At 37.3% G+C, this 18,292-nt stretch overlaps 1 protein-coding gene across 1 annotated transcript in view; it reads right to left on the bottom strand.

Moving 5' to 3' along the window:
- Window positions 1-18,292, bottom strand: part of MRPL1 (mitochondrial ribosomal protein L1) — a 56,765-nt gene that overhangs the window by 3,152 nt on the left and 35,321 nt on the right. Inside the window, exon 7 of the mRNA XM_005857431.2 lies at window positions 16,193-16,299. Within this exon, the coding sequence (XP_005857493.1) occupies window positions 16,193-16,299 (107 nt within the window). The remainder of the gene's footprint in view (window positions 1-16,192; window positions 16,300-18,292) is intronic.

Below are 18,292 nucleotides of genomic sequence, written 5' to 3' on the forward strand. Positions count from 1 at the left end.
CTTTCATTCTCTTGTCTGTCTTTTCTCAATCCTTTCACCCCGCAACTCAGGGTCACTGAACCAGGCTGAGCTGGCATGGCACATAAGGTGCCCTGGGGCTGAGTATGCCATGGCCGTGCCGGCTCCCCACATATTACATTTCAATATTTAGAGGATTTTGAACTTTACAAAATGAATCAATTTTTTTAAAATTCATATAAAACTTATAATAGAGTAACCAGCAAAAACCACACAGTAAGAGTTCAAGTTCAAACAAGATTTCTATTTTCCAATGACCCTGAGAAATGTGTCACATAATCATAAAGATAATTCCTCGGGGAAAAAAATATATTCTCATCCTCATCAGACAACATTTACCCAACACTCTATTGGGCAAGATGCAGTACCAAACCCTAAATAAGAGGGTGTGGACATTACTAGAGGAATTTTCACTTTGATGCCAATCTGGGAAGAAAAATATCAAGCAATGCTCAGTTCACCTTACCAAGTCCACGGACCTCACAGACTGGCAGACAAGGCACCTTATATTTGTTATGTTAGAAAACAAAACAAAATGCCAAAGGTATCAACATGTGTCACTGTCTCCTTTCATTCCCCCTTAATTCTCCACCTTACCTCAAACTGACCTTCCTTCTATATCAACTGAAGCAGTCACCACATCCTATATAATAAAAGGCTAATATGCAAATCGACTGAACAGTGGAACGACAGGTCACTATGATGCACACTGACCAGCAGGGGGCAGATGCTCAACGCAGGAGCTGCCTCCTGGTGGTCAGTGAGCTCCCCGCGGGGAGCAGGCCTAAGCCATCAGTTGGACACCTTCCGAGGGCTCCAAACTGCAAGAGGGTGCAAGCCAGGCTGAGGGACCTCCCCCTGCCCCGTGTGCATGAATTTCATGCACCAGGCCTCTAGTATCTAATAAGTTCTCTTACCCTTTGTTAAAGATCTACCCTAAATTTAGGATAGCAATAGACACAAAGCAAGATGTGCAGCATAACTTTTTAAATAGTTTGTTATACCATACTAGGAGCCCAGCACACAATTTGAAATCGCGCGCACGCCACCCTGCCTTGACACCTGAACCTGTCCACGCAGAGCTCCAGCACACCTGGCCCAGCCCCCAAACCCTCTGGCCTTCTCTGGCCGCTTCAAGCCCCGCCCTCAGTCCCTAGAGTCGCCTAGGGCTGGTCCCGCCTTCTCTGGGCACCTCCTCGCTTCCTCCCCTTCTCCGGAGCAACACAGTGGCTCCATCCCGTCATGGCACCAGAGAGCGTGGAAGCCTCTTGCCTGCTGTGCTGTGTTCCTTCTCCTGGCAGGTGGGCTGCGTCGGGCACTTAGAGTGCAAGCTGTGGGTGGCAAAGGACTGGTGAGGGGGCGCGCTATGCGCTCTCACCCCTGCCCTCCCCCACACAGGATGGTCCCGCCTCCTCTGGGCGACTCCCCATTTCTGCCCCCTCTCCGGAGCAACGCGCCAGCTAATATGCTAATGACCTGGTCGTTACCTGTTACAGCATATCGACCATTAGCATATTAGCTCTTTATTAGTATAGATAGACTAAACTTACCAGATTTTTGTAACTACTACATAATTTCTGCTGACCTATATTGCCATTCCTATAGTAAGCTAATAATGACATGGCTTTAGAAATGAAAAACAAATACTTCCCTTGTAACTTTCATCAGTAGAATGATTTCAATTTCATTAAGTTTTAAAATAGTTTATACTTTTATCCAAATTTTATCACCTCTATCTTTACTGTGTACTATGTCTCTACTGAATTAAATATATTTGTAGCCATAATACTTTATTTTTTCTTTTAGGTATTTTGCAAAATTATTAAAAAGTTATATATTTTATGGGCATAACTTGGGTTATTTAATTGGCTATTGATGACAAGATAGCTATGTATGCATGCATGAGAAATTTATTTATTTGGGCTGGTAACAATCTAGAGATAACTCATGTAAGCGACATCAGTTACTCCGCACTTCCAGTGGTGCTTTCCCATGCAATTGCATTTTGTGGTCTTACGAAGGAAGTCAAGGATGACCATTATGAGGAGACAATACCTGTTCTATTCTCAACAGCAGAGCATGAGACTTGATACAGCAGCTTAAAACAACAAAACAGGACTGGGTTGACCTTGAAGGGTAACTGAACTATGTTAAGCACCATATCTGTTTGTGTGTGTATAATGAATGCACTTGAATATATAATAGTCACAATACTATCTATCTTTAGCTAAGATAATTATCCACTGCAGGACAAAATAGTTATTCCTCATCTGCAGCATAGATGTTTTCAAAAAAAGACTGCTTCACTGAATCCTACCTTCTGCTTAACATTTCTTATTACGTCAGAAATAATTCCCTAAGCAGACTAGATGGAAGACTTACCACAGAAATCAGGTTTGCTCAGCGAATATAGGTGAACTCTACCTCTTTGCTTTAACTCTCAGATTTTCCTCTTTCTGTGAAATTCCTAAACTTTGTCTTCAATCACTTTCTACCATTATGAGAAAATTAAAAAACATTTTCTGTTCTTTTGAGATACAAATGTATGCAGGACCAATTGTAGTTGAGAGCATGTCTAAAGCAGTGATTCTTAAATGTTCTTCAGGTTATCAAACCTCATTCCAGAAAAATGCACACAGGCACACACAAAAAATTTAGGGTATATCTTCATGGATTAAAAGAAGGGGAAGAGAGAAGTAGGCGTCCTGAGAAAAATTTGTCAGTTAAGCAAGATCCTGGGGCCACACTTTGAGAATCGCCAGAATAGAATTAAGTCTATTCAAATATTCTGAATGACTAAGAACTACAGTGTGAAAAAAGGATTCAACTTAATTTTTTACATTTTACAGAGGCTAGAAAAAAAAGACAAATTATGTATACATGATTGTTAGACAATCACATGACCCTCCAGAAGTGGCCAGCTCTCACGGTAAGTGCACTGACAGCCTCAGACGACTGATCATCTCTAAATGGAACTGCAGGGAGGGCTGCTACTTTACTCTTTAGAACACCTGACCTCCAAAATCCCTTCCAAGTGCAATGTTCTAAGATTAAATGAGTGTGGCCTGGCATATGGTTGCTGCAGATGGGCCAATACTTTTAATCCCCATGATTCCTAACAATCTAAACCAAGGAAAGGAAGATAATCTGTGTTTCCTATACAACACTAAGGAAAATAACTGATTTATTAACTAGATGTTTATTACGTTTACTCTTATTCAAGCTCCGTTCTGAGCATTACAGAGATACTATCATTCATGTCTCTTAAGACATGAATAACTTTATGAGGTCCCTTTCCCAAGTTCCCATCTCTCCCTGATCTCCCTAGTACTTTCTGGTTCCCTGGGGCTCTCCCTTTTGGCAGTCTGCCCAGAAAGCTGGAGCTTTATTTACCTCCCATTTTGCCACTGTCTGCAACTGTTCCTGCAGTGGGGGCCAACTGGTAGGCAGACAGAAAGAGAAAGGAAAAAAAAAAAGCAAATGCAGTGTGCCCCATCCTCTTGTGACCACAGATCCTCTAGTCACAAAGGAAGGCTCCCCTACCTCCCCATTTTAGGTAAGATACCTTATCCTCTGCACCACTGCTACTACTAGGAGCCACGCCTCTACTTCTCAAGCCTGGAGCTCTCTGCCTGCACTGCTGTCTGCCGCCTGGTTTCAGTCTAAGTTGAGACCAGGCCATGTGCCAACACAAGGGGAAAATGGCAAACTCACAGCCAGTTTGGTGGTACTTCAAATTCTGGTCTTCCCTAATTTGCCTGCCACTATTTACTTTGCAGAATCTTCGAACAGCTGCTCCATGCATTCTGTGCAGGTTTATAAGAGCGGCATTCCTGAGAGAGATGGGGGTCATGTCATTACACCTCCTCACTTGGAACTGGAACTTCCCAAGCTTATGAGTTATGTATTTATATTTTAGGGTTGGCAAACTTTTTCTGTAAAGGATCAGATATTTATATTTGATATAAATATTTTAGGCTTTGAGGGCCACATGATTTCTGCTGCATGTTCTTTTTTTTCTTTTTACTACAACCCTTTAAAAGACCATTCTAAGTTCACATATGATTTAAAAACTGACCATTGAGCCATGGTTTGCCAACTCCTGTGTTAGAATTCACTATTTGTCTACAAATACATAAAAATGCATGCAAAGACAAGTTGTGGTATGAGTTATGTTTTACATCACTTTAACAAATAATCTACCAAAATCTAAAGGAACAAACAGCTTTCATCATTGCTTATGATAAAGTTGTTTAAAAACAAAATTCTGTAAAAGCTACCATACTTATCACGGGTTTTTTAAATAAAGTTTACAAAAGAAAGCTGTGTGGGCAGGATACTGACAACTACGTATTAACAGAAGGACTGGCGAAGAAAGGAAAGCACGTCAGTTCCTTTCTTTTTACACGTTATGCCACGTTTGTATTTTTCATGTGTGCTATTCTAATTGGTGATCACTACATTGTTGAGTTAATGCAATGAATTAAAGAGAAAAGTTAGCTGTTCTCCCAAATACTATGGTTCTTCTTATGCTATTATTTATTTAAAGAAGGGGAGAGACACACTTTCAATTCCCCCAAATTCTGGGAAATTATCATCTGATTTCACAACAGTATAAGTAAGAAAACTGGAAATAAACTATTTTTCATTCTAATATTCCTACTAGTAAGAATACTGATAAAAATCTATCCAACGAATGTAACTTAAAATACTACAAGGATTACTCATCCCAGTTAAATTTACATCTTTCACAACAAAGCAGCAAGCAAAATGCTGGCTCATGTTGAGTTCTAGATAAATATTAGTTTCCCCTCGTTCTTAGCCCCACATTATTGGAGGTCTAAGGCCTATTGCCAATGTACTTCCTTTAATTTTAATGAGAACTAACAAGTACAGAATTTGACTTTTACATTCTACAATTTACCTTATTCTCTTTATAAGCCTCTTATCCATGGCACAGCACACTATTGTACACCAAAAATAATGCAACCAAAAAAAAGTTAATCATCAACTAGAAGGAATGGAGGAAAAGGGAAATAACAGTGAGCCCTGAGCCAATGGGCTGCCCCCTTTTAGCTAATTATTGTTTCTAATTGATTTAAGCAATATTCCTTGCTTGCCAGTTTTCAACTTATGGACCTAGATGCTTCAAAGTAAGTCTTCAATTTCCATGCACTATATACTATCCACATTTTGTTTAACTGAACTCCAACACATTCACTTTTCCTGTTCTAACATGTTCGCTGAAACTAAAGACTCTGATTTCAACACAAGATTTATGATGCTTATCCCCTTGCCCTGAACTTGTTTATTTTTGTTAGAATATACTTCATCTTTTATCAGCTTCCAGGTTGATAATATTCTTGCCACAAAATAATTCACTATTACTCAAGCGAAGTATAGTGATACATGCCTATGAATGGACCATGTCTACAACTTTAAAAAACAAGGGGGAGAAAAGCACATCAAAGACACTGCCTTTATATTAACTATGTAAGAGATCCAAGTATATTTGAAACCCAGACAAGAAACACTAGTTAAATCAGGTCTTGGCATAATCTGGTATAATCATATGAGTTGTCCTACCCTCTGTTTTTTCTTTTTAGAAAATGAGCTTATGTTTGATTTGCCAATAGCATTATTACTTGTAAGTCCTCAAAGTCTGGATATTTACAGGTTTTAAAGGGGCTACAATTGTTTTTCCTTTAATGCTATGATTACTGTTCGTGTCAAAGCTAGGCTATTACATAATGTATTTTCAAAAGATGTTCTTCAAAATTTCAGTCATATTTAGTGAAGTTTTTAGAAGTCTTCCCCTTTCCAAATTATTTAAGATTTTTATGTTCTAACTACCTATTAATAAAAATATAGAAATAGTAAGTTTCTAAATTAAAACAGGACAAGTGGCATACACAGGTATCTATTTTCTCTAAGCAAACTACTTTTACTAGTTTTTCTAAACAAATGTGACAAAATTGGTGACTCTAGATATGATGAGTGTATAGGTAGGTGTTCATTGTACTGTTTTTTCAACTTTTCCATTCATTTAAAAATTTCAAAATAAAAAACTGAGGAAAAAGATATGCAGACATTAAAGATACTTACCAGTGCCAGCTTAACTAGAGGTCAGGCTTTATGAAGCAATAAATTCCAAGAAAATATGTGATTATTTTATTACTTTCTTACCTGAAATGCTATTAATATGGTTTAATTTCTCTTTAGATTTTCTTTTCTAAAGTGCTTTGAACACTGGGTGTCCCCAATGTTCTAAAATAAAATGAAGATAAAACATCAAGATTCCTGATTTTATGGTTTTCAGAAAATTTTTATAGTGAAGTCTTTTTTAAAAGCCTCACCTTGTATGAACTTGTATACTTGAACAGAATTACTTTGAAGTGAAAAATTAAAATAGAAAGTTGATTGGACTATAGAGCTGGTGCTCACTAAACATTCTTTTGCAGGCCAAATACTTGTTATAAAGAATGGGAAATTCTACCAAGTTGCTGTGCTGACAGCTAAGCACTTATAAAAGGGCCAAACTACAAAAAATAATCTGAAACTATGATTTCATAAAATACTGTATTCTTTAAAAAGTCCAGTGTGCATTATAATGCAAACCTATGTTTTATCCTCAAACTTTAACTTTATTAATCCCAAAAGATTTTTCAGTCAGAATTTATTTGAAAATCAAAGTAATTTCCCATGAAAACTATAATAAGTACTTCTACATAAGTGAGATTCTATTTAACTAAATTCACACACAAAAGTTAGCTAATTGCTGCTTGAAAATATATACAGAAACATGGGTCTGATTTTATAGGCTCTTTCAGGAGTATATATAATAGGCCATAAGAGTCATGTAATTTATTCTGGTATTAAATATTATGATAGTTAAATACATCAAATAAGCACATTCCAAATTTTCCTTTAAACTACAGTTCATGTCCTCTCTTCTGGATAAATGCTTCCTATTACATGTCTTAATGTGCCATATTTTACTACAACGTTATCACATATGTTTGTTTTTGAAATATGTGAGGCAGTTAACATTAGAAGAGAGAACATTCTAGTTTTTGACAAAAATAAAGGTATTATATGTGCTTCCTGTAAGACTGTAAAGTCAATACTAATAGAAAATCAGAAAGAACTTTTACTTTATAATAAAGGCCAAGTTAAGAAAGCCAATCAACAATGCAAATGGCTTAAAATTACACTTACAAGTCTTCTGGAAAAGTAGGTTGGAGGCCAAGTATCTTAAATCACACAAGGAATCCATTAGTGAGGAAAAAACAAAGCAGGTTCTGAGAGCCTCAAAGCTAACATAAAATAGACTTGTGGTATGTTGTAAAATACTGCACCCTTTGAAAATTACTTCAAAATCTTTATTCTGGCAGGTGTATGCTATAATATCTGGAAACTGCTTAATTTTCCTGTGTAATGTCAAAATATACACCTAATTATTTCCATAATAAATAGAGGATAGGATAATTCTGACTCTCATTTTTTGAAATTCCAGAAATTAAAATTTTCACTTCCTATATTACTCCATAAGGATTGCTTGAAAAGTTTATTGTGAATCAATTAAATATTTAGAAAACAAAACACTGATTGACTATATATTATGTATAACAGTATCTTCAGTAATTTCTAACTGATCTTCCATTGGCAGTAGCTTTTGATTATTTGTACCTTCATTCATTCAACAATTATTTATTGAGCACCTACTATTTGCCAGGCGCTATTCTAGGAACTGGGGGTACAGCAATAAACAAATGAACAAAAATTCCTACCTTTTATTTTTTTATTCTTTTAGATTTCTTGGTTCCTCCTCAACTGTAGCAAAGCCTTGTCTCCCAAATCCATCCCTTCATCTTTTATTTTTTTAATTTATTGATTTTGAGAGAGGAAGGTGGGGTGGGGGGGGCAGAAGAGGGAGAGAAACATCGATGTGTTGTTCTCGTTATTCATGCATTCATGTGCCCTGACGGGAATCAAACTCACAACCAAATGAGCCACCTGTCCAGTGCCTCCCCTCTTCATTTACTATTATTACTTTCTTAAATATATTTTTATTGACTTCAGAGAGGAAGGGAGAGGGAGACCGAAACATCAATGATGAGAGAGAATCACTGATCGGCTACCTCCTGCATGCCCCCTATTGGGGATTGAGCCCACAACCTGGTAGGAATCGAACCCAGCACCCCTCGTCCGCAGGCCAACGCTCTATCTACTGAGCCAAACCTGCTAGGGCTCCCCTCTTTAAAATAAAGTTTTAACTGGGCACATGAGCATCCAGATAGATACTAGACAGCACAGACTTTCAGCTAAGCCACATGACTAACTCTGGACCATGGGATGGGGGCAGAAGTGATGAGGCCAATGGCTCATATGCTTGAAAGAAAGCTGCTTGCTGTCTACCTCTTCTTGTCTCCTCCACACTGGCTACAAGTCAGACTTGGTATCAGTAAGATTCATCTATAAAGAATAAAATACCCTAGGAAATGGCAAAGAGAGAAAGAGAAAGAGAGAGAGAGAGAGAGAGAGAGAGAGAGAGAGAGAAGGAATCTTGATCCCTGCTTAACTCTGTGAAGAATAGCTCCAAGCTACTCACCAGCTCAAACTTTGTCATAATTAAGTCACTGTTATTTGGTCCCTTTAAAACACCTGAACTAATATAAATGTATAGTAGCCCATTTATTATCTTACATATTATTTTAAAATATGAATAATGACCCTTAATTTACCTGGTGTATATTTTCAAACTCCTCCTAGAAATAGTCCTTGGCCTACTCCATGGCATAATTACACATCAATCATTGCTTCTTTTCTGCAATTTCCTTCTATCTTATATATATTTTTATTATCATACTTTTCTATAATTCATTTCCATATGTAGCTCCTCTACCACATATATCTTTCTTAAGAAAAAAGGTCTTATTCTATTTTGCATTACATTGTGCCTGGCACAAAGTCAGAACTTGAACATTATTTTGGTTGTTTTTCTTTTTCTTTTTTAGGCTATATTATAAATGAGCTAATAATTTTTTCTATTCAAAGAATAAAATTTAAGAAAAGTCAATAAATAAGGATAAATTTTTAAAATATATAGGATCCAGTAAAAATCTCTAGAGATCATGGGTTAGAAAAAATATCAGTCCCAAACACTGTAGAAAGGCTTTATTTTCCATAGTTAGCAAAAGCCAGGCAATCTATGTTTGTGAACACTTCAATTTTGCAAGCAGTTCACCTTCTATGAACATGGCTCTTGTCAATTCCATCTAGTAGGCACTAGTAAACAGAGCGAATCATGGCAAAGGCAAGTCAGCAGGGGTCCACAGTAAACGGAGTCACAGGACCCCACACAGAAAAAGAGAGAGTGGTAGAGAATCAGGTCAGGCCTAGGAATATTTGAAAAGAAATAATTAAGAATGGGTGGCAGATGAAGAAACTTAAAATGTTAAGAAGTATAACAGAAGAAGATTTTATCCTAAGAAGAAAACAATAGTAATGTTCACCTTGGAATTTTTAAGCTACTAATTTAACGAAGTACATACATCAATTTGAAAATTTTTAAATGCCAATAGAGTTATCTAGGCAGTAAAATTATGACTGTTATGTTGTTTTCTATATTATAAACTCAGATAAATCACTTTAAAGTTATTTAATTACTATCTGAAATGAAATTGCTACTTAGAATATATATACTGAACAGGTTCATATTATATTTCAGCTTCATTTTTTTTGAGAATCTGCCTTAGTTCATTTCTATTTCATGGAAAGTGTTATAAATTTTTTTTTTAAAAAAAAGTTAGGGCCCTAGCTAGCTTGGCTCAATGGATAAGAGCGGACTGAAGGGCCCCGGGTTCGATTCTGGTCAAGGGCACGTACCTCGGCTGCAGGCTCCTCCCCAGCTCAGGCTCGGGCCCTGGTCCTGGTGCGTGCAGGAGGCAACCAATCCATGTGTTTCTCTCATATCGGTAGTTCTCTCTTTCTTTCCCTCTCTCTTCCACTCTCCATACTCACGTGAGAATTAAAAAAAAAAAAAAAAAAGTTAGGGTCCAGTTGTAAAAATGTGTTTCTACTCCCCTGTAAACCTTTATTTTTAGTTTTATGCTTTAAGATCTTTCCCTTAAATCTGACCATTTAGCAACTTATTTTATCCCAACCAATTCATTCGTCATGATGAGAAATTATTGATTACATGATAGCAATATAACTGACTAAAAAATAAAATATTCCAAAAACAAACTGTTCTGTCTGCACGATGTCCAACATTATCCTCTGAATGACATTCTCGCTGATATAAGCATAATCAATTTCATGAACATGTAAAGTATAGGTACAATTGGCAGAAAAGAAAAACGAAACCAATTTACCCACAAATACTACTCACAAATGTTGGATACTGGCTCTAACACATTAGTACAGTTCTGATAGATAAAGGCATCACAAATGGCCTCGTTCTCATACTCAAGATGCTAATCCTAAAGTCAGATAACCATATAAGATAATTCAACATTGTATTTATCACTTTGATACAGAAGAAAACCAGCTTAAACTACTCAACACCAATTTCACATTACATCAAAAGCAGAACTGAATCATGTAGCAATGTGGCAGAGCAGACTCTATAGAACCCTAACAAGGGACGCCAAGATGACTTAAGTAAAGTTAGACAGTCTCTCTTGTACAGGCAAATAAAAACACAAAATTAATACATTTTTCTCTCCCAAAACCCATCTTTCTAGATTAGGGGTCAACAAACCTTTTACCTAAAGAGTCAGATATTAAATACTTTAGGCTTTGTGTGCCTCATATGATCTCTGTAGAAAATTCTTTGTTTTGTTTTGCTGTTTACAACCATTTAAAATGGTAAAGACCATTTTTTGGTTCACAGACTATAAAAAAATGAGCCACAATTGGATTTGGGCTATAGTTTCTTGACCCTGATCTTAATACCCTCTTTGTATCCAAAATGAGGAGGAACTCTCCCTAAATGAGGACTGTGATGCTGTCAATGGCCTTTCATCGGCATATTCATCCCCAATCCAATTCTAACATTATACAGGGGGCAACAACAAACATCTTCAGTATTTCCAACTATATAGTAAGAGTAACATCACTCATGGAAATATCAAACTTTTAAGAAAACTATGTTACTTTGCTTTGAAATCTTTTTTTAAGTATCTCTGATACTTAAAACCAATATTTCTATGGAATAGTTATACTGTATTATACATAATGTTAAACAGATTTTTATTCATTTTTAAACAACTTTATTGAGGTATTCCTGACTTACTGCGTATTTTTAATAATTTTATTGAGGCATATTTTGTATTTCATATTATTTGCCATTTTCTAATTTACAATTCAATAATTTTTTAGTAAGTTTACCAAGTTGGGCAACCATCACCAGCAAGCAGTTTTAAACATCTTCATCAACCCAATATGACTTATGCACATTTACTGTTATGACTGTTTCTTCCTGCCCCCACCCCAGGTAAGTGATTTCTGTGTCTGGTGTCTTTCGCTAAGCATAATGTTTTTGAGGTTCATCCACAACATCACATGTATCCATAGTTTGTTCCTATTTATTGCTAAACTAGAAGCCCAGTGCACGAAATTCGTGCCCGGGGCGGGGGGGGGGGGGTCCCTCAGCCCGGCCCGCACCCTCTCCAATCTGGGATCCCTCTCACAATCCGGGACTGCTGGCTCCTAACCGCTCACCTGCCTTTCTGCCTGATCGCCCCCTAACCACTCCCCTGCCAGCGCGATGGCCCCCAACTGCCCCCTCCCCCTGCTGGCCTGTTCGCCCCCAACTGCCCTCCCCTGCCAGCCATCTTGTGACGGCCATCTTGTGATGACGTGGGGGCAGCCGTCTTGTGGCAGCCATCGTGGGACAATGTGGGGGTGGCCATCTTGTTATGACGTGAGAGTGTGAGGGCCACCTAGGCGTTTATTAGTATAGATAGTATTCCATGGGATCTGCTGCACATCTTTAAAGTGTTAACATATTGCCATAGCCGGTTTGGCTCAGTGGATAGAGCATCAACCTGTGGACTGAAGGGTTCCAGGTTCAATTCTGGTCAAGGGCACATGCCTGGGTTGAGGGATCGATCCCCAGTTGGGGGCGTGCAGGAGGCAGCCAATCAATTATTTTCATCATTGATGTTTCTGTCTCTCTCTCCTTCTCTTTTCCTCTCTGAAGTCAATAAAAAATATATCTATATATATATATATACATACTCAAGTGTTAATATGTTAACTATGTACATACTCATGAAACCATCACCAGTCAGGATAACAAACATGTCACTGATCCTCAAAATTCCTAATCCCTCCTTCCCACCTTTGTCCCCAAGTTAACTATTGATCTGTTTTCTGTCTGTCACTATACATTATTTTGCATTTGCCAGAATTTTATATAAACAGAAACATACAATATGCACTCCTTTTTGTCTGGCTTATTTTACTCTGCATAATTATTTTTAAGTTCATCCATGTTAAAGCATGCATCAGTAGTTTCTTTTAATTACTGAAGAATATTCTATTATAGAGATATAGCCCAGGCCGGTTTGGCTCAGTGGTTAAGAGCATTGGCCCATGGAGTGAAGGGTCCAGGTTCGATTCTCGGTCAGGGGCATGTACTTAGGTTGCAGGCTCAGTCAGAGAGTATGCAGGAGGCAACCAATCGATATGTCTCTTTCACATCTCTGTCCCTCTCTTCCTTCTCCCACCTCCCTCCTCCCTCCCTTCCACTCTGTCTAAAAATCAATGGAAAAAACATCCTTGGGTGAGGATTTTAAAAAAATAATAATTTTATAGAAACCTAACGAAATTTATTTATACATTCATCTGTCACTAGATATGTAGAATGTTTCCATTTTTAGCTATTACAAATAACTCTGATATAAGCATTTGTTTACAAGTATTTTTATGGAGATATGTTTTCATCTCTCCTGAGTAACTATCTAAAAGTGGAATAGTGGGATCATATAAGAGGTGGATGTTAAACTTCTTAAACTGCCAAACTGTTTGCCAAACCGATGGCAGCATCATTTTACATTTCCACAGCAGTGTTATGAGCATTCCAGTCCCTCCATGTCCTCATCAACACTTGTCATAGTCTTTTTAATTTTAGTTATTCCAGTGGATATGATGAGAGAATCATTGATCAGCTGCCTCCTGCATGCCCCATATTGGGTATCAAGCTGCAACCAGGCATGTGCCCTGACTGGGAATCGAACTCTGACCTCCTGGTTCATAGGTCACTGTGGTTTTAATTTGTATTTCCTTAACGACTAATAATGTTGAGCATCTTCCAATGTGTTTGTCACACCTTGGTAAAGTGTGTTCAAATCTTTTGCTGATTTTTAAAGGGAATTGTTTTATTGTTGATTTTCTAACTTCAACATCTATGTTCATGAATGATACTGGACTACCCTTTTCTTATTTTGGTCTGGTTTTAATATCAAGGTAATGTTAATTGCTTTAGAAGGAGGATAAATCAGGTTCCTATTACTCCATTTCAACCTAGAAAGTCTTTGATAATTACCATGTCATTTTATCTACCCCTTCCTAGCCTAGAAAGTCTGTACCACTATTAACTTCATTTTACATATACAGGACATGGAGGAAAACTGAAACTCAGAAAGGAAGGTGGCAGAGTTCTAATCTGGAACTAGGATTTGAAGCAGACAGTATGAATCTAAAACCCATTATTATACTACAATATTTAAGTAGTATTCAAAAAGGTTCACTTTAAACACACAGAATAATTTGTTTTCCATTATAAAAATTATTATATCTCTAAAAGATCCAGGGAGTCTGATCTGAAGCCCATGTCTTTTTTTTTTTTAATATATATTTTTATTGATTTCAGAGAGAAAGGGTGAGGGAAAGAGCTAGAAACATAAACGATAAAAGAGAATCATTGATTGATCGGCTGCCTCCTGCATATTGGGTATCAAGCTGCAACCAGGCATGTGCCCTGACTGGGAATCGAACTCTGACCTCCTGGTTCATAGGTCAATGCTCAACCACTGTGCCACACTGGCTAAGCTGAAGCCCATATCTTAATCATTATGGTATTTGTTGAACAGAATGAATAAGATGCCATGGCTTAGTATACTCTAAGTCTGGATCTATATAAACTACTAACTATTGAATATACTGAAAATATTACTTAAAAAGAAAAAAATCTAACTATAAAGAGTTTTATAAAGATATTCTATAGCCCCAAAAAGTCCAACCAAAAGAGTAACGACAATAGCTGCTACCATTTTAAAATTTTATTTAATCTTTAAATAAAATTGTGAAACAGATATTACCATATAAGTTTTATGGATGAGGAAAAGTGAGACACAACTACAGTAAGAAATTTGTTTAGCCAAAACCGGTTTGGCTCAGGGGATAGAGCGTCGGCCTGCGGACTGAAAGGTCCCAGGTTCGATTCCGGTCGGGGGCGTGTGCCTGGGTTGCGGGCACATCCCCGGTGGGAGATGTGCGGGAGGCGGCTGATCGATGTTTCTCTCTCATCGATGTTTCTAGCTCTCTGTCTCTCTCCCTTTCTCTCTGTAAAAAATCAATAAAATATATTAAAAAAAAAAAAAAAAAGAAAAGAAACTTGTTTAAAGTCTGCCATTCCTTAAGTAGCAGTACTGGTATTCAAACCCATGTCTCCATAGCTCTAGCATATTCTCTTAAAATTTGTATTTGGTTTTTGTTTTTTTTTTACATTACAATGTTGTCATCCCTAAGAAACAAGAAGCATTGCCAAGGGCCTTTGGGGAACAAGGAAATTCCTACATCAGGTTCTAGCAGAGCTCAAAGCCAAATGAACTGGAGCTGAGCTTTGATGGTAATGAAGGCAATGAGCAGTTTCCCAATCCCTGACTGGATTAAACCAGCTTTGCCCCTTTCTAAAGCAAGTTTTCCTTCTATAAAACTATCCGAGCACTTTTTCTACATTTCTGATGATCTACAGTGGGCACAGTTCAATTAGCTTGGACTACTACCTGTTGGATATAATGCGTAATTCCTCTTAGGAGTAGGATGGGAGGAAGAATAACAGCTATTCAAGTAATTCCAGCCATGAGGCTGGATGGTACAGGGGTAAAGAGCCTGCACTCTGGAGGAGACTGCCAAGAGTCAAATACCTATTCTGCCTTATACTACCTATGGGACCTTGGAAAAAGTATTTAACCTCCCTGGGCTTCCATGCCTTCATCTACAAAATGGGGATAATTTACCTTTCACAGGTTTGAGGATTAAAAGATAGAATATATAAAAAGTGTTTAGAATGGTGCCTGGCACTTGGTAGGCAATTTAAAATTTGCTATCAATATAATTATTATCCCTATAGTTATTGCACAGAATAAAATTACACACATTAAATAGATATTTTAGAGATTCTTTAATATAAAAAAGATATTAGCAGCCCTAGCTGGTTTGGCCTGTGGACTTAAGAGTCCTGGGTTTGATTCCAGTCAAGGGCACATGCCCGGGTTGCGGGCTCGATCCCCAGTGGGGAGCATTCAGGATGCAGCCGATCAATGATTCTCTCTCATCATTGATGTTTCTATCTTTCTCTCCCTCTCCCTTCCTCTCTGAAATCAATAAAAATATATTTTTAAAAAGATATTTGCAAATAGCTATGTATTTAAAAACATAATCCTGTAAAAATTTGACAGATCTATAGTAGTTTCCTAAAAGTAGCTTTGGAAATTGATTTCTAGCTTCTTCTGTAAATAGACAAAAAGGTTTTAAAACCCACTCAGAGATAATCAGAAATAATTCGTAAAAATAAAGCAAATTACTCAATTCCATTAAAGTAGAATTAAATACCTATTATGAGCTCAGCATTATGCAAAGTCTTATAGGGCATACATAAGATCTAGACCCTACTTTATTAGGAACAGAAATAACATATATAGAATAATGAAATAAGGCAAAGTACAAGTAAATGTCAGTGGGTAGCACATAACTCAAAAGGAAGAAATTCTATAGTACCATTAAAATTTATGAGTTTAATCAATAAAAAAATTATCTATGTGCCACTCCTAATGCTAGTGACAAGAACAAGTTCAAAGGACTGATATATTATAAGTTATTAATGAATCACTTAAGCAAAATATATAAAAGGGTTATTGAATAATTTCCACTGTTAACTTACTGTTGCTATTTTGGTCGAGAGAAAGTTCTCCCTTTCTTCATCTACCTTAATTTCAATTCCAGTTTTAAATAATTCAAGCATTTTGGGGATGTCACGGCCAATGGAATCTGGTTAGAAAAATAAAATATCCAAAGTTAATCATTCCATCTAAGCAAGTAGCAAAAATTAATGAATAAGAAAAGTATTAATCTCATGGTAAGACATACTAAATAAGTTGTGGCAGAGATACTCCAGGGTGGTCCCAATTCCTGGAGTTTATGCCCTTGTGTAATCCCCTCCCCCTGAGTGTGGATGGGACCTGTAACTTGCTCTAACCAACAGGATGATTATGTGTACATGATTACATTACAAAGAACTGCAATGCCTATCTTAGAGGAGACTTTCCTCCTACTGGCTGTGAAGAAGCAAGCTGCAATGTTATGAGGCGCATATGAAGAAGACCACAGGGTAAAAAACTGAGACCCTCAGTCCAGCAGCCTGAAAGGAACTGAATTTTGCCAAAAAGTCACATGAACATAGAAGCGAATCCTTCCCCAGTCAAATCTCAGATGAGACCACAGCCCTACTCTACACCTTGACTGAAACCCAAGATCCTGAAGCTGAGATAATAAATGTGTGTTGTTTTAAGCCACTAAATTTATGGTAATATTGCTGCACAGTAATAGGTAACTAATAAAAAAGTATGTGTAATTATGCTACTTATCTACTTTAGAAACACTAATGACAAATTAAAATAAAATCTATAAAACAATCCTATATAATAAAAGGCTAATATGCAAACTGTCCCCTCGGGAATTCAACCAACGGGGAGTTCGACCATTCACTATGATGTGTGCTGACCACCAGGGGGTGGCACGAAACGAAGGAAGACCCCGGCCGGCGGCCGGCAGCCGGCAGCCGGGAAAAGAAGGCTCCGATCGGCCCTGATCACTGGCCAGGCCTAGGGACCCTACCCATGCATGAATTTCGTGAACTGGGCCTCTAGTCCATAATAAAAGGTAACAGTGGAGTCTTGAAATCTTTTAAGAACATTTTACCTACCTTTGTGTAAAATCTACCTGACCTGCCTTACCATAAAGAAAGGAAGAAACTAGGAAAAGTAGCAAGATTTAGCAGCAGAAATAACATCACAGTGAATGATACAGCTCATTACTGTACAAAGCTGGCATGAAAAATGAGTTAAGTAATTTATTGAATTCTAATGTCACTTTGTCATCCCTTAATATGAAAAAAAAAAAAAGGATGCAATTGAATATAGAAAGGAGAAAAACAGAATCAAGGTAAAAAAAAATAAGAATTTTCAAAGGATCACATAGGAGACTACAAACATAAGCTAATTTTCCTAATCATTAGTCATTAAAATTTTAACTTGAATTTAATACATAAAAATATATATTTTTAATATTCTACAGTACCATAATTAACTTGAAAATTTTTCGATTTTGTGAATAATTTGAAGGGTAAGAAGTAAAATAAGGAATGTGCTACTAAAGACACACTACCACTAGTGCGTCTCCAGCAATTCTTCCCATAAGTCAATATTTAAAATTTATAAAGAACTTACACAACTCAACACCAAAAAAACAAAACAATCCAATTACTGTAAGAAAATGGGCAAAGGACCTGCATAGACATTTCTTCAAAGAGGACATACTGATGGCCAACAGGCATGTGAAAAGATGCTCAATGTCACTAATCATCAGAGAAATGCAAGTTAAAACCACAATGAGATAACACCTCACACCTGCAAGAATAGCTATCATCAATAAATCAACAAAAAAGTGTTGGCAAGGATGCAGAGAAAAGGGGAACACTTGTACACTGTTGGTGGGAATGCAGATGGTGCAGCCACTGTGGAAAGCAAAAAAATTAAAAATGGACCCAGCAATTCCACTTCTGGGAATATATCCAAAGAAAACTGAAATACTGATTCAAAAGAATATACGCACCCCTATGTTCATTGCAGTGTCATTTATAATAGCCAAGATTTGGAAGCAGCCCAAGTGCCCATCAGTAGATGAGTGGATAAAAAAGCTGTGGTAGTGGATAGAGTGTTGGCCTGAAGACTGAAGGGTCCTGGGTTCGATTCCGGTCAAGAGC

This window comes from Myotis brandtii, unplaced genomic scaffold (genome assembly GCF_000412655.1).
Source record: "Myotis brandtii unplaced genomic scaffold, ASM41265v1 scaffold111, whole genome shotgun sequence".
Taxonomy (NCBI): Eukaryota; Metazoa; Chordata; class Mammalia; order Chiroptera; family Vespertilionidae; genus Myotis; species Myotis brandtii.